At 38.8% G+C, this 27,133-nt stretch overlaps 2 protein-coding genes across 2 annotated transcripts in view; one reads left to right on the forward strand and one right to left on the reverse strand.

Annotated features, from left to right (window-relative positions):
• PTCD2 (pentatricopeptide repeat domain 2) overlaps positions 1–1,822 on the reverse strand; it is a 31,596-nt gene extending 29,774 nt beyond the window's left edge. Inside the window, exons 1-2 of the mRNA XM_008691312.2 lie at positions 1,677–1,822; positions 228–320 (exon numbers count right to left, since the gene is read on the reverse strand). Of these exons, the coding sequence (XP_008689534.1) occupies positions 228–320; positions 1,677–1,788 (205 nt within the window). The 5' untranslated portion in view covers positions 1,789–1,822. The remainder of the gene's footprint in view (positions 1–227; positions 321–1,676) is intronic.
• Positions 1,823–1,882: 60 nt separating this feature from the next.
• The window catches only part of MRPS27 (mitochondrial ribosomal protein S27), an 87,938-nt gene continuing 62,687 nt past the window's right edge, over positions 1,883–27,133 (forward strand). Inside the window, exons 1-4 of the mRNA XM_008691313.2 lie at positions 1,883–1,978; positions 8,741–8,818; positions 20,311–20,381; positions 22,395–22,453. Coding sequence (XP_008689535.1) covers positions 1,906–1,978; positions 8,741–8,818; positions 20,311–20,381; positions 22,395–22,453 — 281 coding nt within the window. The 5' untranslated portion in view covers positions 1,883–1,905. The remainder of the gene's footprint in view (positions 1,979–8,740; positions 8,819–20,310; positions 20,382–22,394; positions 22,454–27,133) is intronic.

Here is a 27,133-nt window from a genome sequence, read left to right on the forward strand (position 1 = left end):
AGCATTTCTCTGGGATCCTGGGAAAAGTGACAAAAGGAGAGTGATAGACTCTGCAGTAGTAGAAAGTGAGACAAAAAGTACATTTAAGGGTAGACTAGGAAATTAGGAATAATCCACATCAATTTTTTCTCAGACATCAGGTCACTGAAGCAGACGGAACAGGGATAAAGACAGGAAAAATCTGAATGACACTTCAATGAAAGAATTAACAAAATAGATTCAATTACCTTTGGAACCAGGAAGATGATACGCAACAGACACCTTCTTATGCTGAAATTCTTTTAATTTCACAATATTATCTGTAAGTAGGTATCTTTTAGCTAAAAATCAAAGAAAAAAGTAAAATTTTCATTATCTTATACTTAGCAAAAACATGAGTAGAACTTGATTGCCTTTTTCTAATAATTGATCTTCACTTAATATAAATAATCCATCTGGACAGCTACAAATAAGTCACCTTGGGGAAAAGTAAACATCTCTAAACTACTGGAGAATTTAAATTCTCACCAAGTTTTGTTTTTGTGTGTGAAAGGAGCTAGTGATTAACTGTATGGAGATGGGTTGAGAGGAATCTGGGACATGAAAGACAAATATACATTGCCCATCTAGTTATGGGATTACAAGGGAATAAAAAAACAAAAAACAAAACTAAAAGTTACTGTTTAAACGTCAAACTGGTAGATCTAGTTTCTGTTAATCTAGGTGGAAGCACATAGTGTAGCGCAAACCGCTGGAGTGTGACCATTAGAATTCCCGGTTCTGCCATTTGTAAAATCAGGAGTTAAGGCCTCTCAGAACTGGACTGTGGATATCCTCAAGATACATCAGAAATCACCAACCACAGTTTAGTAGAAAAGGTAAGTTTGGGAAACATTTCGGATTCTTGGCTGTTCATGGAGAGGAGCCTGGTCAAAGAATCATCATTAAAGACCTCTCCGTACCGCAATTAACAGGTTACCAATAAAAATTGTTTATTTATGAGAAGGCAGTCCAGAGAAAAGCTTACAGCAGGGCTGTACTGTTGTGCTGCCTGAGTGCAAATCCCTCCTCTACCACTTTCCTTTCACCTTAGACTAATTACTTGACCTTGCTGTTTCCACCTTTGTAAATAGAGAAAAGAAGCGAACGTCTCCCACTGGGGGTTGTGAAGAGAAAAGGAATCAGTTTACGTAAAATGCATAGAGTAATACCTGACACCAAGTGTTAAGTATTTTATTATCACTCACCAGTATATTCAAATTTAATCATTTCCATAAAGTTATTAAGGGACAATTTTACAAATGAAGAAACCTGCGCAAGGTCTTTCAGACTATTAGCGGCAGAGCTGGGGCGCCAAACTCAGAGTGAAGACCTCTGCTACCCAACTGCGCAGAACAGCACACCCAAGGGGCAGAGGGATTTCCAGACAACAGCGTCACCTCTTCTGAGGGACTACTGCAGCCCCAAGGTCGAGACCCCAGCCCGGCTGTCTTTTGGTTCCCAGTCACACGGGTGTCCAGGACACCCAGGGCCAGGGCGGCACTCGCGCGCAACCAGAGAACGGAAGAGCAAGCTCGGCTGCTCCAGGCCAGTGAGTGACTGAGACACTGTTATTTCCCCCAAGCGATGCCTGCTGAGGTATTAACCTCCCTTCTTTCCCATTCCTCCCCTCCTCCACGACCAGAGGCCGCGGATACCTCCGAGAGGGCAGCAGCAGCACGTGAAGCCTGAGCCTCCCACCCCGGGATACACCGAACTCCGCAACGCCTGCAGCAGGTCGTGCTTCGGTAGCCGAATTGTAGCAGCCATGCTGTCCGGGGCCACACCAACTACGCGAGCTGGGGAGGGGGCGGAGCGTCGGCCTGTGACCCCACCCCTTCCTCTGCCCGCAATCCCCGGACGTTCTTCTTCTTGGTATGCTCCAAGATGGCAGCTCCCATAGTGAGGCGCTGGTTTCTTCTGGTGCGGAAAGTGCCTCTACCTCCGCTCTCCCTGGCAGGTTGGTGGCTGTTCTGCTTTTGTGAGGCTACTTCTTTAGGCACCTGAGAACTCTTCCTTAAGTGAAGGGAGCTGTGGGCTTTCAAGAGGACAGGAAATGCTTCTGGGATCTAGTTGCTAGAGAAACTATTTGGAGCGTTGGGTAGCACAGAAAGTATGGCCTCTGACCGTCTCCTTAAACAAAATGTGCTTGTCCCTCCAGAGGTTGCAGAGTAGATGAAGTTATGACATGAGGTTTTTTCCATCTGATTTGCAGGGTTTGTGTGTTGGGGTGGTTGTCTCTTTGCTGACCGTGAAGAGCCCAAATGTGCCCACTTCAGAGCTAGGAAGTTTTCCTCCCTGCTTAAGTGTCTTTGGAGGGGCGTACTAAGCCTACTCCTTACCACCTCACAATTGGAGACCTTTGGTCTCCACTTGGTATAAGAATTTCAGTACTAATTTCTCATTATCTTATGACCCGGGGCACAACTTTTGAGTGACCTTTCTATGCCACAGTTTTCCACGTGTAGAGCCAATAGGTACTTCAAAAGTGTAGTTGACCCTTGAACAACTCAGAGGTTGGGGCATGATCCCAGGCAGTTGAAAAATTGTGTTAACTCCCGCCAGACTTAAGCCTGCTATTGACCTTACCCGCAACAAACAGTCCATTAACACTTATTTTTTATGTTTTATGCAATTGTATAGTGTATTCTCACAATATAGTGAGCTACAGAAAATGTTATTAAAATTTTAAGGGAAATTAGATTTAGAGGACTATACAGTATTTATTGAAAAAAAATCTGTGTAAGTGGACCCATGCAGTTCAAAGTGGTATTATTTCAAGGATCAGCTGTACTTGGATATTTGAGTAAACGGTACCTCACTCAAAACATTTTTAATGGATCTGCCGACAAAGACATGAGGAAAAGTTGACATTTATACGAGCTAACTCCTGATAGGTGTATGATTATATGACTCAAATGCAGTAATCACAATTCATGTTTCCAGTGCCTGTTATCTTCTCTTTCCAACATACCTCCTCTAGCTCCTATTAAAAACCAGCGCTTATGCTGTTGTCCACAGTTCTTTAGGAACAGCTGTTAAATACCAGTGGGAAACCTCATTGTTGGCCACCGGGTTTTCTGAGGATTAACTGGTTCACCTAGCAGGTGAAAATGTTTAGTGCCACACATTAGGTAAAGCGGTATGTACAGTACTTGGCGTCTCAGTAAGAATTAGCTTCTGTACCGGTCGGCTAGTATGCTTAATTATGGCTCTTAGTAAATGCTTTTCAATTTACACAAGACCTTGAATTGTGTATCAGGGAGACTGCCATGGTTGCATAGTGTTTGAGGCAATTATTCTAACAAGGGAATGGATATTAGATAAGGGTGAATTGAGAAAATTTTCAGTTGGCATTTTGTCCTTAAACTGGTGAACTTGTAGTTGGATATACCTGTATTGTTACATTGTGGTAGTTACTAGCTACATGTGGCTATTATAATTAGTTAAACGTTTACAAGAAATTCAGGTTTTTTACTCACACTAACCACATTTTGAGTGTTCAATAGAGCCCTGTAGTTAGTGGCTTCAGTTGCACAGCTCAGAGTTGAAAATTTCCATCATTAGGTTCTATTGAATAAGCACTAGGTTAGACGATTGAAGAAAGGAGTCTTCACATCAGGAACTGGAAGCTGTAAGGCAAGTAATAGAAGTGTTCGGGATAGTGCATTATGAACCATCCCGGATTTGAGAATGCAGATAAGGTGATTGACTTTTAAGTCAGCATAACATCTTGAGCCATTACAGGAGAAGAGAGGGAAAAATGTACTTGGTACAAACTAGAAAAGTGATTTAAATTTATGAAGAGGGTAGAGAAAGCAAATTTATTGGGATCTATTACATAGTGAACATTTGAGTAGGCACTTAACATGCCTTTGTTTCAACTATGATACAAGGTAGGCAGTATTTCTCTATTTTACATATGATGAAAGAGGCTCAGAGACTGTGCAACTTGCCCGTGTTTCATACCATTTATTAGCCAGGCAAGGATTCCAGCTTAAGACTTTGTGACTCTACAGCGTATCTGTGTTGACAATCATACTGCTTTTCGTTGGATGGAAAACATGTTTGGAGACATTGGTCTGAAGGCCAAAATAACTATAAAGTGAGTAAGTATATAGAGCCAATCACTTTTCACTAAACTTTGAAATTCTGGTCTTCAGAGGTATTTTTTCTAGAATTAAATAGAGAAAATATTTCTTTTTATGGTGGACAGTTTTATCTTAGAGAATATGATTGTCCCCAAATCTAACTGGCTGAAGGATAACCAAGTTCAAGAAAGGTTTATATATACCGTTGGGTGGCATTTGCAGGGTGGGATTAATCAGGCTCAGAGACCTAAACCTGGGAGGCCGTTATCGTTTTATCCACTTACTACTTCAATGTGGTCTGAGGATTAACACCATGGAAAATTGTTAGAAATACAGAGTCTCTGTCCCCACTGAAGACCTACTGAATCAGAACCTTCATTTTATCAAGGTTCACATACACATTAAAGTTTAAGAAACTGATTTAGATTTTCCACTTTGCCATTGTTCACCCAATTTAACATTCTGTCTGGCTTCATAGGAAATCTTTGATTCTAATGTATATATACAGACCTTCCGAATACTATACGGAAATGCAGAGATTTTTTAAATGACATAATTTGTAAAGTATCAGAAAGACAAACATCTTGCTTTAAAAGGCTTACAGAAATGGAATGTTTTTCTTAAGGTGTAGTAATTTCCTATTGTTGTTGTAACAAATTACCACAAATTAGGTGTTTTAAAACAATACAAGTATTATTGTACAGTTCTGTAAGTCAGAAGTCCACCATAGGGTCTTGCTGTGCTAAATACAAGGTGTTGAAAAAGGCAGGTTTCCTTCAGGAATCTCCAGGGGAAAAATCTGTTTCCATGTCTTTTCCCTCTTCAAGAGACCCTTTTCATTCCTTGGCTGATGCTCCCCTTTTTCAAACATCTTGAACGTGAGCAAGTCAAGGCCTTAGATCACTCCATCCTTCACACATCATAGTGTTGCAGGATTTTTTTCTCTGTGGGTGCCTACAGTTCTTGGTCATGCTACTTCGAAGAATGAAGAGATAGACCAGACAGAGTGGTAGGCAGCAAAGCAAGGTTTATTGAGTGATAACAAAGTGATAGTAGAAGCTCCCAAGGAGGGAGGGGACCCAAAGGGGTTGCCACCAGAGTTTCTAAGTCCAGGGGTTTTTATGGGCTTGTTGGCAGGCTGTTTCAATCTGATTAACCCTCCCTGCGTCTGTCATCCAATCAGATTTTTGTCACCTACCTATCATATGGGAAAGGGTGGAGGGCTCCTTCCGGGATGGTGTAAAATTCTTTTAAAGGTGGTTTCCTCTTAGGGTGGGGAGCCCTTGTCCCTGCCTGCTTGCCTTCCAATTATCCTTCATCAATAGGACCTGTCTTCCCCCCTTTTTCACTTTTAAAGACCTTGTGATTGCATTAGGCTCACCTGGATAACCCAGTGCAGTCACCTCATTTTAACATCAGCTGATTGGGTGATCTTAACCTCAATCCCCTTTAGCTGTGTACTCTAGCATATTCACGGGTTCTGGAGATTAAGACATGGACATCTTTTGGAGGGTCATTATTCTGCCTACCAGACTTGGCCACTCATTCCCACATTTATCATTGGTTTCTATCTAGGAAAATTTTCCATTTGCCAAATTTAAATTCTTCATCCTTAAACCCATATCCTTTTGTTCTATACTCAGTGGAGGTGGAAAGTGATTACTGGTTACTTTCTTATAAAGCAAACATTAAAAAATTCATGTACGTATGGGTTGCTGGGCTTACCTTTTGTAGATTTACTGGTCCTCATTTGTTTTTTGTTTTCATTTCATGTGATCCCCTTTGAACAACTGCACACAAAGGGCATTCTGGGACTCCTGTCTTTCCCCACCATTTCTTTCCCTGCTTTTTTTGTCTTCCAATTCGGAACTCTTTGAACATTGACCATAATTGTCTTTTCTGACTGCAGAATACGAAGGGGTGATTTCTTATGCTAGAAACATATGCTAGAAGAAGAAATAGAGAATAAGTAAGAAATTATAATAATAGAGAATAAGTCACTGGGATCCTGAAGTATATAGCTTAATAGTCCTTTGCTCATGCTCACATTGAGATGAGCTGTTCGTTTCCCACAGAAAGGAGACACCTTCCTGGTTTTAGAAATTTTGCATAGAAATGCTGCTGTAAATTATGAATGGGTTAGCTGAATTTATTCTTTTAGTTCTATGTAAGAACATGCAGGAACCTTAATTATCACCAAGGTCAGCTCCTTCATTTGTAACTGCAGGATCTCTAATTTTCTACGGGCTGGTAAAATTCAGACCAAATCTCAGTTCTCCCACTCCTGACTTGTTGTACAGCTACACAGTTAATGCCATTGGATTTTATTCATCCTTCTCAGCAGATCTAGGAATGTAACTAACAATTTATAACATCGTTTCTATGAAAAATGTGTACTTTGAAAAAAATCTATGAAGAATGTTTCTATGAAAATGTATTATGCCAAACATCTAATTTTTTAAAATAATCCACTTGAAGTGTAGGCACTTTTTAATAGTTATTATTTCTTTAAAAATATCTTAGTTCCTCTTTGAGACAGTCCTTGGAAGTTTTTTCATATTACTGCATCATTGCTTAAGCTTTAGAGCTCAAATTTAGCATATTATTCTAGTAAAGTTTTGACCTGTAATTACGGTAAGGGAGGTTAACTCTCTTTAATTAAGGTAATTAAGGAGTGGCCTTTTGTGCCTGGCTTCTTTTTCACTTGACATAAAGTTTTCAAGGTTCATCCATGTTGTAGCCTGTATCAGTACTTCATTTCTTTTTATTGCCAAATAATCTGTTGTAAGAATTTATCACATTTTGTTTATCTTTTTATTAGTTGTTGGATATTTGCATTATTTTCACTTTTGGGCTATTACGAATAATATTGCTATGACCATTTGTATACCAATTTTTGTGTGGATACATGATTTCATTTCTCCTGGATATATACCTAGGAGTGAGATTGCTGGGTTGCATGGTAACTCCACGTTAATGATGTAGGAAAGACGTTAGGGTTCCTAGCCGAAGGCCAAGAAATAATTCTTGAGACGTCTTTGGTGCAAAAGGGTGGTTTTATTAAAGCATGGGGACAGCACCAGAGAGCAGAAAGAGCTGCACTGAGGTCTTGAGGAGAGGTCCATTATATACTGTCAAGGTGGGAGGGGGTTAGAGATAGTGTAAGCCTCCCAGGTATTTTGGAAACAAGGTTTCCAGGATCCTGAGGGGGCTAGCTATTGTTAGGAAAGGTCATTTATTACTGTTTAGTAAAAACTCAGTCTTGAGACCCTTCAGATGTATATCAATGGTTCATATACTTGGGGGATGATTGCCAACATGTATCCTGAGGGGTAGAGATAAAGGAAGTTTCCAAAAGAAATTTTTTGTGTTAGAGTAGACTTACAGGGGCCTGGGGGTTGGGCTAAGATTGCCTTTTGCCCTTGGCAAACTATCAACATAAAGGCATTTGAGTCCTTGGGGAATGTCACTGTGCCTGTTTGAAGGACTTGTCAATGGGCTGTAGGTAGTAAGGAAATTTAATAATTTTTCTTCTTTGTTTCCCACATCATTAACATTTTGAGGAACTGCCAAACTTTTCCAAAGTGACTGCGCTGTTTTACATTGTCACCTACGATATATGAAGGTTCCAGTTTCTCTACCTCCTTACCAATAGCTGTTATTATCTTTTTTATTATAGTCATTCTAGTGAGTATCAAGTGGTATTTCAGTGTATTTTGCATTTCCCTAACGGCAAATCATATTAAACATCTTCCCATGTACTTGTTGGCCGTTTATGTAGGCATTTTTGTTTTTGTTTTTAAGAAATGACTGTTCAAATCCTTTGCCCATTTTTCAGTGGGTTTCCTTTTTAAATTTTGAGTTGTAAGAGCCATTTACATATTCTGGTTACAAGTCCCTTACCAGGTAAGTAATTTGCAAATATTTTCTCCATTCTATGAGTTATCCTTTCATTTTCTTAATGGTGTCCTTTGAAACACAGAAGTTCTAGTTTTGTTTAAGTTGGGGCTCATTCTTTCTCATTCATTCCTTGAGCTCATGTTAATCTAGCATTGCCATGTGCCAGTCATTGTGCCAGGTGCTGGGAATACAGTTATGCCATCTAGTGAGTTACCTCAACTCTGGCTTGTTAGGTTTCTCTTATTTACTAGTAGGGTGCTTGGTTACTGGGTAAGATACTCTTTGCTTTATGTGAAGTAAGGATAAATATGCTGATCCAAGTCAGATGGAAATGTTTTTAGGACTAACTAATGATTATAAAGCATTTGATTAATGAGTTAACCAATAGTTTAGCCAGTATTTGGGTTCTAAGGAGTTCTAGGACTCACTTTGGCTATAATTTAGGAGCAAGAAATGGCTTCTAATCCTAAAGTTATAGGAACAAAATTACCAGCATTCTTACCGTAACATTATTATAGAAATATTCAGTTTTTCTGTATCTTCTACTTGTTAGAGGTGGAATGCATGTTGTCATGAACTGAATTATGAACTCTGCGATATTGGTTATAGTATCATACTAGAATCTTTACATAACCTAGTTCATTGAAAATATGACAAAGCTATGTTTAATAAGACATATAAACTGAACCTGTTGTGAAGCCGCACCTGTTAATAATTAACTTTTTCCTCAGGTGAAAGAGGCCTGCTTTCTGCAGCATATGTGGACAGCCACAAATGGGAAGCAAGAGAAAAAGAACACTGTCACCTTGGTAGGTACCTGTTGGGCTGTTAGATATGTCATGTCAGTCACTCTATATGTTTACCATCATGTCCGTATCATGTATTTATGAAATGATGCTTCTATGATGATCCCATTCACATAAGCATATTTTAAGTCTTAAAAAGAATTAGACTGTTATTTTACATGTGGCAAAATCATTTTTGCTATCCTATAAATTTCTGTTTCATTTTTGCCTTGATTAGTCTCCCTAAGTTATGTAAACAATTTTCTTTCTTGTTTTTTGTCCAGTTTAGTCATATAGTTAGTTACCATGCAGGTTGTCTCTGTTTTATATTACCTGCAGAGAAAAATATATTTTATATTTTCATCCTTTTTTATTGTCATTTCTTAACTTGTGGTCTTTAGAGTTCTTTCTGGCTCTTTTCTATTTTATTACCAGGTAATAGAATTGAAAGCAGTGTTATAATCTCATACAAACCATTTAGGGAAAATAGTTGCATAACATCTTCTCAGGCAGTAGGCCCCTAATTATATTTCCTTTTCCTTGTTCTCTAGGTCGTATTACATAGATAGTAGCCTTTCTTTTCTAAAATAACAAGTCTTAGGGGTGCCTGGGTGGCTTAGTTAAGCGTTGACTCTAACTCTTGATTTCAGTTCAGGTCATTGTGTCAGGGTCGTGAGATCAAGCCCCACATCAAGCTCCGTGCTCAGCATGGAGTCTGCTTTATATTATCTCCTCCCTTCCTGCCCTTCTCCCCACTCGTGTTCTGTCTCTGTCTCTAAAATAAATAATGAAATCTCTAAAAGAAGTCACTGACCCTATGAGCGCTTTGTAGAAATATAAATACTTCATATATGTAATGTACATTATATGTAACATTATGAGGACATTGATAAAATCAGACAATTGGTGATAGTTTTATGGGACTGATGTAATTTTTTGATCAATTCCAGTGCTGATCTAATATTCTCCCACAGATTTCTTTCTCTGCTTTTTTGGGCTCATGTTAAAGAATGAAGTCCCCCTGTGTTTATGGATTCTTCTAATAAGTGAGGAAGGAGGGAGACATTCTTTTGTAGCTGTCTGTAATGGCTAGCTTGGGTGGGGAGGGGTTTCAGAGAACTCATCATTTTCTCCCTTGATGATGTTACTGCAAAGAGCAAAATTGGTTTGTACATCCTGGAATGGCTGTGTAGGCAGGGGCTAACCAAAGCAGAGCTGTGAAGAATCTAAAGGTAAGTAACTACATAGTTGCACTGAAATGTAGAATCACTGTGAATAGATAGAAATGCAGATGGGTACAGACGTGGTGTACTGGCAAAGTCCAATACCAGGAGTGGCATTATCATGTGGGACACAGTTGTAGTCACAAAATGGTGAACAACTCTTGGTAAAGTTCTGAACAAATCTAAGTGCCATCTTCAGTTTACATGGTAGTTGCATCTATGGAAAATTCAGCTTATTCTCAGATTTCGCCCAAAAAAACTTTGCCTTTGTTTATATGTAAGGTGGAGTTAGTTCTATTATCAACAGGTTGATTTTTTTTTTTTTAATTCGTGTTAATGCCTGCCATGTCAGAGATGCTATGGTCTGTGGGGCAAATATTTTAACCTTTTATTTGTAAATAATTTTAAACTACAAATACTTGTAAGAATAATACAAAGAGTATCTTTATACTTTGCCCAGATTCACCAGTTGTCATCATTTTGACCCTTTTGTTTTTGCTTTCTCATTCTGTACGCACTTTTAACCATCTGAGAGTTTGTTATATTACGTTATAGCCCGTTAAGCTGAGTGCTTTGGTGTACAGTACCTGACATTTTTTAAGAAGCCAGTCCCTTTTTTTAATAGAATATTCTTCTTTTGGGATTTGTCTTGTATTTTTTTCAAAATTAGATTCAAGAAAGGGTCCCCTGGCCAGATTATTGTCAGTAATGTTGTGTCCTTCTAAGGATGTCTTCTCGTCTGGAGACACTTGATGTCCATCTGCCCCTCACTGGTGAGGTTAACTTTGATCACCCAGTCAAGTGTGTGTGATTTTTCCCCTGGAGAGTTACTGTTTTTCTCCCTTGTGACTAATGGGCAGTCTGTGGGGAGACACTTTAATATCACGCCAGTGTCCTGCTGCTTATCAAAAGTTTCCCCCTAAGTTTAGTATCCATTTAGCTTCTTGCCTGAATCAATCTTTACTATGGTGGTTGCAAAATGATGGTTTTCCAATTCGTTAATACCTCCACATTTGTAATTAGTACTCAATATTCTAATGTGAGTAAGAGCCTTCTGTTCCCTTCCATTTCTTTCTCTGTTTATTATCAGCATGGTCTTGTGGATTCCTGTTTTTCTTTCAATGATTCATTACCATCCTTATTATTTGGGTGGTCACATTGTTCCAGTGTTGGCCGGTAGAAGTCCTTTCAGCCTGACTCCCAGTTTTCCATCTTGTACATTTCCTGCTCGAGCCCTGGAATCAACTGTTTCTCCAAGGAGTCCTGGTTCCTTTTAGTAAGGAATGGTATTAGAAACCAAGATTTCTGCACTAGGTGTCCTCTTGCTACTATGGAGTTTTTGTTTCTTGGCCTGTTCAGTGGCTAAAGCTAGGAAAAATAAGTATACATATATGTACATTCATGCATATAAGCTTACCTGTACATATTTTACAAATAATGAGTTCATGCTGAAACCTCCAATTCCAGTTCATCCCCACAGAACTCTTCCTTGCCTTCTCTAGGCCATATTTATATCCCTTCTATACCAAAAACTCTGGCTTCCAACAGGGACAATATTTTGATGTGTTGGACAGTCTGTGCATTGCAGGTTATCTAATTTTACTGTCTTCTGCTCATTCAGTACTCCTTGCATTCATTGTGATATTCAGAAAACACCCCCATATTTCTAATTGCCCTCTGGGGCCATTAGTACTCCTTTTGGGAACCGTTCCAGTGATGAAACCAACATGGACTCCATTAATTATATTGCAGAGCTTGTTCTGGTATGCCATGCATGAACTGTAAGAAAAGTGCTGTGGAAGTGCAGAGGAGACAATGAAGAATTTCAGGAAAGCGCTTGTTAACACTTTCCTAGGCATGCAGGGAAAATTAGAAAAGACCATTGTATTTGGTGCCTTGGTATAGGATATAGTCAGCTCTTTGTTATTAGGGGACAAATTTATGGGAAGGTGTACATAGATTCCTGAATAAGCAGAAGCTGTTTGCCGAAGAATGAGTGTAATAGAGTATAAGAAGTCTGCAATAAATAAATAGCAAATGTAGGTAACTGTCTTTGTTAAGATTAGTACACTTGGAAAAGCAGTAACAGCTACCATTTACTGAAGACTACCCTCCTTGAATACCCTCTGTATATCCTGAATCCTTATCTAGTCAGAATTTTTTCCTGACCCTATATTCTTACAGCACGCGTGGTACCATCCTTGCACGTTTGATGTGGTGAAAAGTCTGCACTTGGGGGGCAGACATCTGGATGTGAGCCCTAGCCCTGCCAGCTTTCAGAAACTGTCATTTAACCTTGTTCCTGTAGCCATAAATTAGGATGATGATAATGCCTGCTTCAGTTAATACCCTACCATACAATAGGTGCTGCAGAAATAGGTGGAATGAATGAATTTCTAGGCCCCTTGATTCTACCCCAATATAAAAGATAAGGGTATGAGGTAAGGTTTTGAAACTCAAACTGCTCGGGAAAAAAAAATAGAGGCTCTTTGAGACAATATTTGTTTCTGCTGTGTAACAAAATGTAATTAAAACTTTCGCGCCTATATGATATTACTGCGTGTATTCCCTAACTCTGGGGTTTGGTTTGAGAGGTGTGTGCTGAGAATTCAAGCGCTGAGCCTGGGGCTGCATCCCGAAGACCGTGCAGTAGGTGGCAGCGCCGCCTCTGCCGAGACCGCTGCGCAGCCTTTGGAACCTGGCCTCTGGGTGCGGACCTTTTCGGAAGCCGCCCCCGTACGCGCTTGCGCGGAGTGCTGCCCTTAGCATGTGGAGCGCTGTGATTGGGCGCTGCGACCTGGTGCGGGATCGCTGATTGGGGGAAGGAGGAGGGGCGATATGAGGCTTTTACTCCGCGCGTCTCTATTGGAGGGCGTGGGGTGGAGTGGAGCGGAGTGGGAGAGGGAAGATGCCTGGGTGTGGGTGTGGGGCTTCGACTTCCATCTGCTTAAGTGATTTCGCCTCCAAGCGGAGTACTTGCGGGGGAAGTGTTCAGTGTTTTCTCTGATGGGCGTGAGGCTCTGATGCCTCTTGTTCAGTCTCATTAGTAATTTTCTGTTAGAGCCTTGGGGGCGGGCTAATGGGGATCTGTCCCCCTCCCAGTATGAGGGTAATTTATTGATAGGGAGCACTTTGATTAAAACCAGGAGTGCTATTTAGTACCTACACTGCATTTTAGGGATCAAGCAGGCCATGAATGCTCCTCTCACGTAAGAGTCAAAGGCAACCTTCATTCCTTGCTGGTTCTGTTGTAAGCACTTCATAGGTTCCGTCCCATTTAATGCTCACAACAGCCAGCTAATGCAGGTGCTGCTATTCCCCGTTGTGGATGAGGAAACTGAGGCTATATTCTGACACTTACTTAGGGCCATTGCCTTTATGGTGAAAAACAGCTTTCTCTGTGATTGCTGTAGTACCTTCACTTCTACCATAGCGTCTTCCCTTGCACTGAACAGTAGATCTCTTGGTTTTTAAAAAATACATTTTGGTTGCAGAATAATATATACAGAAATGTGCATAAATCATAAAGTATAGATTGATGAACCCAGTAAACTAATGTAAGAAATAGAACATTCCTCCCACTCAAGAAGCCCTTATTGTTGCTCCCATTTCCTCTGAGGAGGAACTTCTGACACCATGGGTAAAATTTTTAAAAAATGTTTTATAATGGAAAATGTAAACATACAAAGGAGAGTGATTGAAATGTGGAATCCCCAGTACCGATCATCTGGCTTCAACAGTTACCAGCTCATGGCTTACCTTTACATCATCTGCAATTCTCCCCTTCTGATCCTCTGGTTTGTTTTGAGGCAAATCCCAGATAGTATGTACTTTCCCCCATAAATATTTTAACATACATGTCTCAAAGGTAAGGGTGTTTTAAATACCATTATTACACCTAAAATGTTAATAATTATGTAAGCATGAAAGGTACAGTTAGTGTTCAAATTACCTGGATACTCTTATAAATCTTTTTAATGGTCTGGTTGAATCAGGATTACGTGTAAGGTCCATACAGTGCAATTCATTTTTTTCTCCCCTTCTCTTGCCTCTTTTAAAATCTTTTTTATAGAAACATACAAAAGTAGAGAGAATAGTATAATGAATCCTCCTGTGTCCTGTCACCTGGCTTGAACAATTACCAATTCCTTGCTAGTCTTGTTTCATCGATCCCCTTTCCCATCACCTGATTACTTTTTAACAAATCTTTGTTAGATCATTTTATGTGTATTTTCACATGTACCCCTAAAAGATAGGATTTTTTAAAAAATATAATACCATTGTCCTTTTTAAAAATTAGTTGTTCCTTAACATCATTAAATATGCCATCAATATTTACATTTCCCCAGATGCCTTATATATATATTTTTTTTTTTTTTTAATTTACAGTTTCTCGAAATGGGACCCAGATAAGTTCATACATTGTAATGTGTTGAGATGTCTCTGAATTATTTTTTAATCTGTAAGTTTCTCTTTTTCTTGTAATTTATTTATTGAGGAAAACAGGTCTTTTGTCTGAGAGTTTCCCACATTCTGAATTTGCTGTTTTCATCCTTATGGTGGTGTTTAACATGTTCCTCTGTTGTGGTGTTTAACATATTCCTTTATCTTCCATATGCCATATAAAGCTGGCAGAATAGGAGGCTCGATCAGATTCACGGTTTCCTTTTTGTTTTTCTTTTGGCATGAATACTTCATAGGAGGTATTGTTTACTTTTATCAGAAGGTACACAGCGTTTGGTTATCCCTCTTTGATATTAGAGGCCTTTCATGATCATTGCTTATGTATCTATTATTTCATTAGGAGCTGCAAAATGTTACTATTTCAATTGTATCATTTCTTCCTCATTTATTACTGAGAAAATTTTTTACAAGATTTTTTTTTCATCAGTTTAGTTATCCTGAGATACAGTTTTTATAAAGAGGCAGCTTTCAAGATAATCCTACCATCCTTTCATCGTCCTACCCTCCTCCAAAAATGATCAATGAGGATATATATTTTTTTTAGATACTGTTATGAACACCTGGATTTAAGCCTTCCACACATCTTAATCCATTACGGTTGATGTTTTTATTGAAAGGGCCTTAGTTCTCCAACTGGGCTTTTAATAGAGCCCTAGGATTCTTGAGCTTTCCAATTCAAGTCAGAAGATTGCCATTTTAGACTGTTTCTGTACTGGGCTTCCCTTTGGTTAAAATAAACACTGAATTAAAGCATTGTGTCTGAAATTCCTCCACTAGCCATGCAGATCTATTGAGGAGGTACAGGGTGCAAGTTAACAGCATTGGCCAGTTAGCAGCTTTTTAATTACAGACTAGGGCCCACAGTGAATAGGACTAAGGAGAAAACTATTTTGGGGAACCGAGCAGGGCACCAGTAGGAGGGCAGGCCTGATGAGGAAGCTGCCTGTGTTCCATCGGAGGACGTTCTCTCTCTTGCATCACCTTGCTAGGGGTAAGGGCCCTGGTGATGGGCTGAACTGGATTTCTGAGCCTTACTGAATTTTTCACATTATATGTAATTATAAAGTAAAGGACATCTTTCGGTTTTAGTTATTTTTTTGTTTTTGTTTTAAGAACTCCCTTTCCAAATGGAAAGAGAATTACTCCATTGACACATTTGAGTTCAGGTTGAAACTAAGCACTGTGGTCATCTTCTCCCATTAGCTGAGGTTTAGTTTTGCTGTGTCATTGCAGCTGGGGAGGTCTTTAGCTTGTTGCAGTGATTTTTTCAAACCTTGTTCTTGAAGCCTGACAGAAATCTTCTGAAACCTGCTTTTCTGACTTTGTCAGTTCCATATTTGCATCTATATCTGATATTTATTTATTTATTAGGTTTCATATTTATCATCTGGCAGTTCTAGAGATGGGTCCGAGTTGTGCACATCATCTTCCTTTAGTCTCATTTTCTTAGTATATATGTATATAAAGCTTGCTTTTAGATTTTCCTTTATTGGAACTATTTGTTTTAAAGTTTCTGGTGATAAACAGATACATGGAAACCTAAATATCTATATTCAAAATGGTTTCTAGGTTAGTTTTTCCTACTTCCTTCTGTTGCTTCTATACATATGTCATGTGTGCTTGTTGTTTTTTTAAATGTGGGAAACAAAAACATATCTTCAGACTGTTTTCTGATCACTTCTTCTAGAGGATACAATAATAACTTGTATCTAATTCTTTATTACATAAATTAGATAAGGTATACAAATATTCATAAGCCCAGAAAAAGTTTAGTGTTGATTGGGTAACAATGATAGACATTTACGTAGAAATCATGAAAAACCAAAACCATCTAATAATTTTTCACCTAAAGCCCAGTCGTATATTTGAATTCTTAAAAAATATTTAATTTAGGTGTTTTATTTTCCGACTTATTCCAGAAATGGAATTCAGTTTGATATCCTCTTTGAGCTTATGAGCAACATCCAAGACTTATTTTGTGTTCCCTCCATAGTAGTACTCAGACATGATTCATTCTAGTTTTTGCGAGGGTGCATCAAAGTCTCTTGGGGCTTTTGTTTAAAAATTTTTATTTCCCCAGTCTCACCTCAAGCCTACAGAATTAGAATCGCCCTCTGGGTTTGTGAAACTTAGGGATCTGAAGTTTTCAAAATCTTGCAGGTGATTCATATCCTTGACCAGGTTTGTGAATGATTACACGTGTAGGGTCCTTAATAAAATCTTTTATGACCTTAGATCATCAATGGTATTGTTTTCTTCAGACAAGAAGAGCATTTATACTAGTATACATTTCATTTTCTGGACATACTTTCACATTGTCTGTACAGCTTTAAGTTTTGTTAGATGAAGATCCATTTTCCCATATAGGTTTTGTTGACCTCAACCATCCTCTGCAGTGTATATTCCTGAGGAGCTGAATGACAGGCAAGAAGGCATCTTCCTTGGCACATTTCTTTGAAGAAAACCTAGGCATCTGTAGGCCCCTCACTGAAACATGAAGTGTGATTTTGGCTGTTGAAGCTCATGGTCCAGAAGCCTGTGGTGCTGGCCCTCTGTAGGCCACAGCTGCCCCAGCTTTCCTGGCCATCCCTGCTCTGTGCATTTTCTGCCTCATTCATCACACTGACACTGTCGCATAAGGTGATTGGTCACATATAATATTTAGCAGCAAATCCCTCTCTGACTTCTAACATGCAAATGTTACTCCTCTGATGCTGGCTCTGCAGCTGTTGCCTTTTTGAAGCCCCAACCAATTTCACTTGACTGATGATATCTTGGTGTGAAGGATTAAAATGGAATCTTGAGTTACCACAGTATAGAAGCCAACTCAATCGAGTGTTTATCGTCAAGATTTGGTATCATGAGACCGCTGTTTAGTATCATTCTGTTTGCAATATTAATTTGCCTTAATGTGAAGAAATTTTAGGGACTTCTTTGTGTGTGTGTTAATCTTTAATCACCTGGTGCCAATCCTTTTAAGATAGTCATAAGAAAAGTAAACTTTTACATCATATCAGGTTTTCAGGATTTTGTGTTGCTTTCCAGTAGTAGCTACTGAGTCATTGAGAGCATTGCCCCAGGGAAAGAGGAAAAAATGGTTAAATGCACAGCAAAAAGTCTTCAACAGATACTTGCTGATTGATTGCCTCTGTCTTCTTTTTCCTTGACACTAATTTCTTCTACCAGGGAGTAAAAAAAACTTGGAAATTCAATTACTTTTTTTTTTTTTTTTAAAGATTTTATTTATTTATTCGACAGATAGAGACAGCCAGCGAGAGAGGGAGCACAAGCAGGGGGAGTGGGAGAGGAAGAAGCAGGCTCCTAGCAGAGGAGCCTGATGTGGGGCTCGATCCCACAACGCCAGGATCATGCCCTGAGCCGAAGGCAGACGCTTAACCGCTGTGCCACCCAGGCGCTCCCAATTACTTCTTTCTCCTTCCTTCCTTTCATCCTTCCCTCCCTCTCTCTTTGCCTTCCTTTCTTCCTTTTATTCACTTTTTAAAGATATTTGTTGAGTGCCTTTTATAAAAACTGTTCTAGGAACTGAGAATACATCAGTGAATTAAGTCCTTGCCTTCATGGACTTCTAAGTATAAAAGACAAAAACAAAAACAAAAACAAACAAACACGCACAGACCAGCTGATGTAGACATTTGTAGGTCATAGAAAATGTTTTGGATTTTATTCCACGTATGATAGCAAGTTTTTGGCTGGTTGAGAAAAGTAAATGGCAGGATCTGATTTATCTTTTATTTATTTATTTATTATTATTTTTTTTTATTTTTTTAAAGATTTTATTTATTTATGTGACAGAGAGACAGCCAGCGAGAGAGGGAACACAGCAGGGGGAGTGGGAGAGGAAGAAGCAGGCTCCCAGCGGAGGAGCCCGATGTGGGACTCGATCCCGGAACGCCAGGATCACGCCCTGAGCCGAAGGCAGCCGCCTAAGGACTGCGCCACCCAGGCATCCCGGATCTGATTTATCTTTTAAAAGGCTTACTCAGACTGTTGTGTGGCGGTTAGATTGTAAGGGTGGAGGCAGTAGTTAAGATGACTAGTCGGGAGGTGAGAGATTAGTAGTGGTAGTGGTGAAAAATAGATATTTATATTTCAAATCTAGAGCCCATAGGATTTGCTGACAGTTGGTTATAGAATGAAAAAGAACGGGGTTTAGGAGAATGCCTAGGTTTTTGACCTGAATAAGCCTGCAAATGTAGTAGCTGTTTACTGAGATGGGAAATGCTTGGGAAAAACAGGTTTGAGGAGAAGGTTGGAGAATTAAGAGGACATGTCATGTTTAGATACATATTAGACACCCAAATGGAGATGTCACCTCTGCAGTTGGAAATACAAGTCTGAAGTTACAGGCAGAAGTCAGGGTAGGCATATACATGTGGAGCAAATAATCCATAGATGATGATGAAAGCTGTGGGAGAGAGAATGCATGAGATCACCCAGGGACTGAGCAGATGGTGAAGAGGAAAGTCTACCACTCAGGACTCAGGCACTCCAGCATTTAGAAGTCAGCAAGAGGAAATCTTGCAGAGGAACCCAAGAAAGAGAAAAAAGAGTATTTCCTGAAGGATAGAGTGATCAACTATGTTACCATGCTGGGGAGAGGTCAAGTAAGATGAAGATGAAATATTAACCCATTGGATTTAACAATGTGGAGGTATCTTTGGTGGTAGTGAAATGATGAAAACCAAAATCTGATTTGAATGAGTTAGAGAGAATAGACCTAAGGAAGTAGTAACAGTTGTATCAGGGAGGACTCTTTTGAGAACTCTTGCTGCTGAGGGGAACAGAACAAAGGAGAAGTAGCCGGAAGGAGAAATGAGGTCAAGGGAGATTTTTGTCATTTTGATTTTTTGTTTGTTTAATAAAGTTCATTCATTGTTAAAAATAGAAGGCAGAGTGTATGTGCACAGATTCTGATAGCCTGGAAACCTGGTGGTAGGAGGATGAACTTCTCTTTATTGCTTCTATTTTATACTCAGGGAAATAAGACACAAAGAGCTGAGGGGAGGGGAGAAGGGGAAAGAGCATATTGTAAGTTTGAGAAGCAATGAGAAGGTGTGAAATAATTCTTTGGAGAGTATGTTGCTTAGTATTTCAGACTTTAAACTCTGAGATAACAGTGTAGTCTCAGGAATGTGAAGTATTTCTGTGGATATTTTGCTTAAAGGAACCAGAATAGGAATAGTTCAGTCCAAAACTCACTAAATGTAGACAGAGTGCCTCTCTGATTTGTTCAGAAAATGTATAAAAGTCATTTGATAAATTCCAACCTTTAAATTTTTGAATCACTAATTTAGCTCCCTGGTTCAAAATGCAAAAGGAGTAAATGTGTAAGTGATGAAGTGTCTTCTTTCCTTGGGTCCCTACTGTCTTAATTCCTTTCCCTGGAGTCTGTCAATGATGACACTTCCTTGTGTTTACTTCCAGAGATACTTTATTGATCCAGTTTTGTTTTTTTTTTTCGAGTAGGCTCCACGCCCAGCTTGGAGCCAATGCAGGGCTTGAACTCACGACCCTGAAGTCGAGACCTGAGCTGAGATATTGATCTATTTTTTAAAAGCTAAATATATGGTAGGATTTTTAAAATAATCATTATTCCAATTAAATAAATCATTTTTGAAGATATTACTAATATTCCTTTATCCTCTTTAGTTTATACAAAAATGATTTATAAAAAGAGCAAGAAAGAGCATCTGTTTTAATAGTGACTTTACAATGTTGGCAGCCATCTGGCAGGAGTTGTATCTGTTAGATTTTTCTTAAGAAATATGTATATTTAACAAGGTTCTTTTTCCTTCTTTGTCTTCACAGCTGATCTAGCATCTTTAATGGATAAAACATATGAGAGAAAGTTGCCTGTTAGTTCTTTAACAATATCACGGGTAAGAAAACTTAAACTTGTATATTTTCGAAGGAGGACCAGAGGCTCTTTATATAGATGAGACTGTGTAAATAAAGACTATCATTCATAGGAAATATTTCTTTAGAGTATGGTATGTTTTTGTAGTTACTAATAGATGTTTCGTGGTAAAGTAGCAAATTTCTATAACTGAAATAAAAGGTAATAAATTACCAGACTCTGTTTTCAGTGATCATTGTTGTGTATCTGATTTATTTTTATTCTTCCAGAATATGATATTCTGTTCTGTGATACCATGATTTTTTTTAAGTTGGTACCACCCTTCAAAATAATAGTATTCATTTGTTAATATTGGAAGTAATTTTGATACTTGAGAAAGTCTATAAAAGAATGGATATTGTTAACGTTAACTCCTGCAGTATGGTGGAGGGGAGAACAATATTAGGCTGGGAATCGGGAATAGTAATAGATAGTAACCATTACTGAACACTTTCTATGCCAGCCATTGTACTAGTTTCTTAGTGTACATTATCTTTGTTAATTCTTATAGCGGCTATTTGAGATAAGCACTGTAAACTGCTTTTTACATGTAAGACTCAGAACTTGATAACTTTCTCAAGTTCACACAGTTCATAAGTAGAAAAAGTGGGCTTCAAACCCAGATCTCTGTGACATCAAACTTCTTTTCTGTTGCCTCCCTCAAATGGAGATCTTTTCTTTATCATGAATTCACTTTGTGACATTATCTACTGGGCCTTTCTCAAAAATCTCCTCATTTCCAGTGTGGGATCAATAGTATCTCCCTCACAGGGCTGATGTGAAGCTAAATGAAATCTTAGTTGTGAAAATTTGTTGAAATTAATGGCACCATAATATTCAAGATGTTGTTAAGTCTAAATGAGGAAAAGTAAAGAAACTTATCCTTTTTAGTCTGGGTCCTTTCTTTCTCCCTCTTGATATTTTCCTTTTAGTAGGGAAACAGTTTTAACTAGGTCATAACCTAAATTGTATAGACTTATAATTTTCAGAGGGAACTGAAAAGCCATTGCTCCTCTCTTACATGATGGATAAAATTTCTGTATGCCATAATACCTGATATTGTTTAAGCAGCACTTTAGAGCTTAACAGGCGTTCATGTACATTTTCTCACTGGGGCTCACACTCTTCAATGCAGGTGCCTTTATTCTAGTTATGCAGATGGAGCAGCTGAGTTCCAGAGCGGCTATGCCATCTGTCTCTGCCACACAGCAAGCAATCAGGAGAGCTAGTTCTCAACTTCAAGTCCTGTGTTTGAAGCGTATTTTCTCTGCTCCTTAATGAGATCTCTAAATAAAATCCTTAAGTGGCAGACATTTTTAGAAGGTCTCCCCCTTTTTACTCTCTCTTCCTCTTCATGAGGTTTTAATTATATTCACAACATGCATTTTCTCCTACTCCATCCTTTTTGCCTGTGTTCTACTTTAGGGTAGAATCCATCCTTGGAATAATTATTTCTGTTTGTTTCTTTATTTTAGAGTTAAGGAGCACACACAGGGAATTTATTTTTCAAAGGAAGACTTTGTTAGTGCAAGGATCACAGGTTGACTCAGAACCAGGGTAGAAAACCGAGTAGGAAATCATTTTCTAAATTTAGATTTTCATCTCTTGGGCCATATTTTTTCAGCCATTAGAGACTTAATCTTTTCAACTATGTGTTCTCATGTTTGGACCTTGGAACACAGAAAATAGCAGGGTTTAAAGATAAAGGGAAATACTGATAACTAATTATACACCTAGTAGGAGGAACTCTCTCTTGTTCTGCAAGTTTCATGTTTGGTTTTCAGTTTATCTAACCAAGGTTGATCTACATATAGAAAAAGAGAAGCCATTGTATATTCTTTGCATTAGAGTGAAGGGTTTCAGGGATGGAGTCATACCATGCAAACAGTGGTCCAATAAAATGGGTATCTTTTCTTTTTTAAGGTCATTGTGTGAATTAGATCCAATATATGGCACAATCTGTATTCAACCAAAGGTTTATTTTTCTGTCTTTTAGTTTGTGGACAACATTTCCTCTAGAGAAGAGATAGACCATGCAGAGTATTACCTTTACAAGTAAGTTTTCCATTTTATTTGGTTGTATATTCTCTTACAAAAGGTGGTAGGTATTATATATGTTTAGCACCTTGCTTTTGAAGTTTACATTTTGGAGATATTTCCCTATCAGTTATAGATAGCTTCCTCATTTTTTATAACTGGATCATATTCCATATTATGAATATATAATTAAATCAGTTCCCTGTTAGGGACAGGAGCTTGAGGTTATTTGCTCTCTCACTTTGTATTAAGTGCAGTGGAGTAATGAACAACCTTGTACATATGTAATTTTGCACATAATTCTCATAAGTATATACATTTGTATTTACAATAGCCATTGCCAAATTGCTTTCTGCTGAGATTTCACCAACTAACATTCCTGCCGGTGGTGTATGAGAAAGGCCTGTTTTTACAGTTTGGTCAACAGGAATTTTCACACTTCTGGATTTTTTGTCATCTGATAGGTGAAAAATTTTATGTATCTATTTACTTCTCTCCCTTTCTTATTTGGATGGAAATACAGTCCGTATGTGCTATTCACCTATTTTTAATTAACACTATATTTTAAAACTTTTGTACATTACCACACTTACTTCATTCTTTGTCACAGCTGTGAACAATCCCACTGTGAACTATAGACACACAACGTGTACAAAGAAAAGCATGTTCAGTACAGCACCATCTATAGTAGCAAAAGACATGAATAACCTAAAGTTCATTAAATAAGGGGCTGGTCAAATAAATTTATTCTGATAGTTGGTTTTTTATCGGATATCTGTCAAAATGATACCCTACAACTTTTTATTTTGATTCCTTATTGTGTTTTAAAAATCTGATTTATGATTTGTTCCAATTGCTAGGTTTCAAAAATAGACTCCAGTTGAAACTTAAAATGTTTTCTAGTAAGCATTACATTAAAATTTGCCATTTGATTTTATTTTGCTTTGAGAGAGTGTTTTATTTTTTCCATCTGGGTACAATTTTTAAAGCTTTCTTTATACTGGTGAAAATTTATCCAATTTTCTTTCATGTGATTTTACTACATAGTAATGAGCCCTTTTTTTTCTTTCTGAATTGGGTAAATTCTACCACCTTTTTCCTGTTTAAATGTAAATCTTAAGCAGATTAGATTCAAACCTGAAAACATATATTTTAAATCTGAGTTCCCTTTAATGATATCATAAGTTTAAATTCTTGGGGCGCCTGGCTGGCTTAGTAGGTTAACCATCTGCCTTAGGCTCAGGTCATGATCCCGGGGTCCTTGGATCGAGCCCCGCACATTGGCTCCCTGCTCAGCAGGGAGTCTCCTTCTCCCTCTGCCCCTCCCCTGCTCGTACTCTCTCTTTCTCTCTCTCAAATAAATAAATAAAATCTTAAAAAAAAAAGTTTAAATTCCAAGTCCTGAAATCATAATTGCAAGTGCCCTCCTACTCTCCATTAAGATAAATATAAAGGAATTCCTTGATGAGAGTAAGCCCTGCCTTTCTTGAGTGGTTCTTTGGCACTGTAAGTCTCCTTTGAGAGTTATTTTTGCCTCTGGTGGAAGGTGTATTTGGGCTAGCATCTGCCTAGTTCTCACTCTTTTGCTTTGTTGATGGCAAAATGCAGAAAAGAGTTACAATGTCTAAAGAGAAATTATTTCTTAGAATTCCATCCTGTGGGACACAGTGCCATAGCCTTGGAAGAAATACAAATTTACAAGTACTGTAGCATGTAATTGATTTCAGGGATTCAACATTCAGCAAGTAAGTGTTTACTGAGCACCTACTGCATGTCTAGGCTGTGTCAATGTGCTGGTATATAGTGACCAATAAGTTAAACTTTGTCCCATTCCTCGTACATTAAAGTCTAACTGAGTAATTTAAGTCCCACCTTTAAGACCTCCATCCATGATTCTTCACATGATGTTTGGCCTGGAGTCTTACTGAAAGTTTCCTAAAGTCTCTCTCCTGTTTCCATATAGAACATATACAAGACTCTTACCCATCTTAAATCTGAGCCGCTGTTTAATTTGCCGTCCCATCCTTTGCTTAATCAAAACTGATGTTCTAACATGATTTTGAATGTCAATAATACTTTATAAAAAAACAAAACTAATGTTCTGATTATGACTTAAATCACTTTTTTATTTCTATTCTTTCTCCTCTCTTCCATTGCCAAGAAAATTGGCTCTCTTTTTCTCAGCTTTTTTTTTTTTTAAAGAAATAAACATTTTTGTGACTTCATGAGATTACTGTTATATGTGTATGGGGCTAGGTATAACCCCAAAAAACTGCATCAAGATGTAGATAATGGAGGTTGGCTAGATTCACTCATTAGCTAAATGTCTCACTCCTGCTTTCCACCCTTAGCGAGTATATACAACAGTTATGCCTCAGAAAAATTAGAAGTTACAAGTTAGGAACTCTTGGGGTTTCTCTCCATTAATTGATATCAAGAATGTTAATCCTGAAGACACCAGGGGCCTATGGTGTTTCCACTGGTTAGGCCTTCTGCATGCATTCCAGATGGGATGACTGTAGGCATCTTAGAGTAACGTTACAATCACAAGACTAGGGTGAGGAAATGTTGAAGGGATTTCTTAATCCCAGCTTCTTGCGTGACTGCCCTGAGGACGTCTCATTCCCCAGGCAGTACTGTCGTTGAGAGTAAGGCCCACAACAGGACTTTGAGCTGCCACCTCTGTCATTAGCTCAGCTTTTCCACTGCCTCAGCCGGTGCAGACCAGGCTCAGCAGGTGTAGCATAGCTGCCCCATTTTCTCATCTTCTAGTGATCAAATCTCCCCAGTGATCATGTAAAGAGGATTAGGGCCAAAGAAGTTTGGAACCTAGAGGGATCAGTGGCGAGCTGACTGAGCATCTGCCATCCTATCAGGTGCACGAGTAAGTGGTTCCAAGTTCCAGCAGTTCAGGGTGCTGCTGACACATGCCAGCTTGTTACCATCCTGTCATCCCAGGAGAGAATTTTAGCCTTTGAATCTCCTGAAGGACACAGGTTTAAAAGTTTAGGGACTTCAAGATTAAGAGTCCCAGGGATCTTTCAAGCAGAGTTGGAAAGGCTGCTGTTGAGAGAGCAAGAGGGAGGAGAATTTCCAAACCCCCCCTTTGGGCTGAGATCTGTTCGCTGGGGGCCTACAGTCCGATGATCAACTTTTCCGCCACCGTTCATTTAAAAAAAAAAAAAAAGGAAAGGGAAATGATGCACTAAACAAAGAAATAATGTGAGCTAAAGATGAAGTACAATAAATTGAAGTACAATAAACAAAACCCAGCAGCTAAGAAACAAGAAAATAAGGCATGCTAAGAGCTGTTGGGCTATCACAAAATAAAGGAAATATGATTAAAACAGGAGAACAAAAAAGTGAAAAAGAATAAAATGGGGTAAGAAGGACCTGATCCAGTACATATTCTATTCACCAAATATGCATAGATATGGCCAGGAGAGTGGGAAATAGGCAGAGGCATGCTATTGCAGAAATACTCTCAGCGGGCTGAATAGTAACCGTTTTTATGAGTTGATTTCAGGCTATGTTCCCAGAAGGCCTGGCGCTGGCTTCTCATAGGGGTTTGGGGGTGTGGGTTCGGGGGGGAAGAGGCAGTGAGGGGAGAAACCAAGTGTTGTTGCCACCAGCCCTCTGCTTCTGTTACGGCCTCTGCCTCTGCTTCTGTTTAAGCCAGAGAAGCTGTGTCTCCAGCTGCTTTATGGATCAGGGTCTGCAGAGAGAATTCAGAGAGGTATGTGAACTTAGAATAAAACTATGTATTTTTTTCACTAACCTCTCAGTAATATTTAGCATTTCCTTTCATTATGAATACAGGCAACAGATCACAGTATTATAAGCAGCATCTGTGTCTTTCTCACTAATAGAAACAGGTTTTTCCAATGGCATTACGTTTATTGCACATCTTAAATTATGCTCATCAGTGCTTAGAAATTACATTGGGAATTAAAGTGCTAGAGAAGCACATGTTCCCACATCTTAAGGATTTTTTAATATTTTGATAATTTTATTTCACTATAATTGGTTTCCTTTGTGATCCTCTGTGCTTTTATTTTATGCATGTAAAACATTCTGGGAAGGGGCTTATGAGCTTTCAGAGTTCCAGAGAATTCTATGCTACAAAGAAATGTCAAGAACCCCGCTATGAGATCATGTTTGAAAGAAGGTCCTTTGCTTAGGCTGATTCCTGCTGCTTCCCCCAGGCCTTTTGAAGTTTTCTAGGTCTTTGTTTTTTTCTTCCTACAAAGAAGGCTTTATTTTCTTAGTTTAGTTTAGACTTTAGAGAGTAAGACAAACATATGGCTGATAGGTATGCTGTTTTCCAAATGAAAGCTTAAATACAGCCAGCCTCCTGAACTTCCCCACCGAGCTGGAAGAAGGTGAGGGGAAGGCGAAGAGAAGAGGACAGGCCCCTAGATGCTGTTGGCAGGAGACCAGTGTGGGGGTGACGTGGGGTAGGAACAGGAGCACTTCTGCTGGGTTGTGGTATCACCAGCCCTCTGGCTTGGTGAGGGAGAAGCCATGAGACTGCCCAGCCGTAGCAGCAGAGGTTTTGAGGCACCAAGGAGAAAGGTAACCCCTCAACTGATGGCTGCTGAGAGGAAAGGTCATTCAGTGGGCATCTGACTGCTGAGTCATGCTTGATATTTATTAAAAAGAGTTTTATATGTCCCAGGCTAGTGTTAAAAAGAGTCG

The sequence above is a fragment of the Ursus maritimus genome, unplaced genomic scaffold (assembly GCF_017311325.1).
Source record: "Ursus maritimus isolate PB19 unplaced genomic scaffold, ASM1731132v1 scaffold_5, whole genome shotgun sequence".
NCBI lineage: Eukaryota > Metazoa > Chordata > Mammalia > Carnivora > Ursidae > Ursus > Ursus maritimus.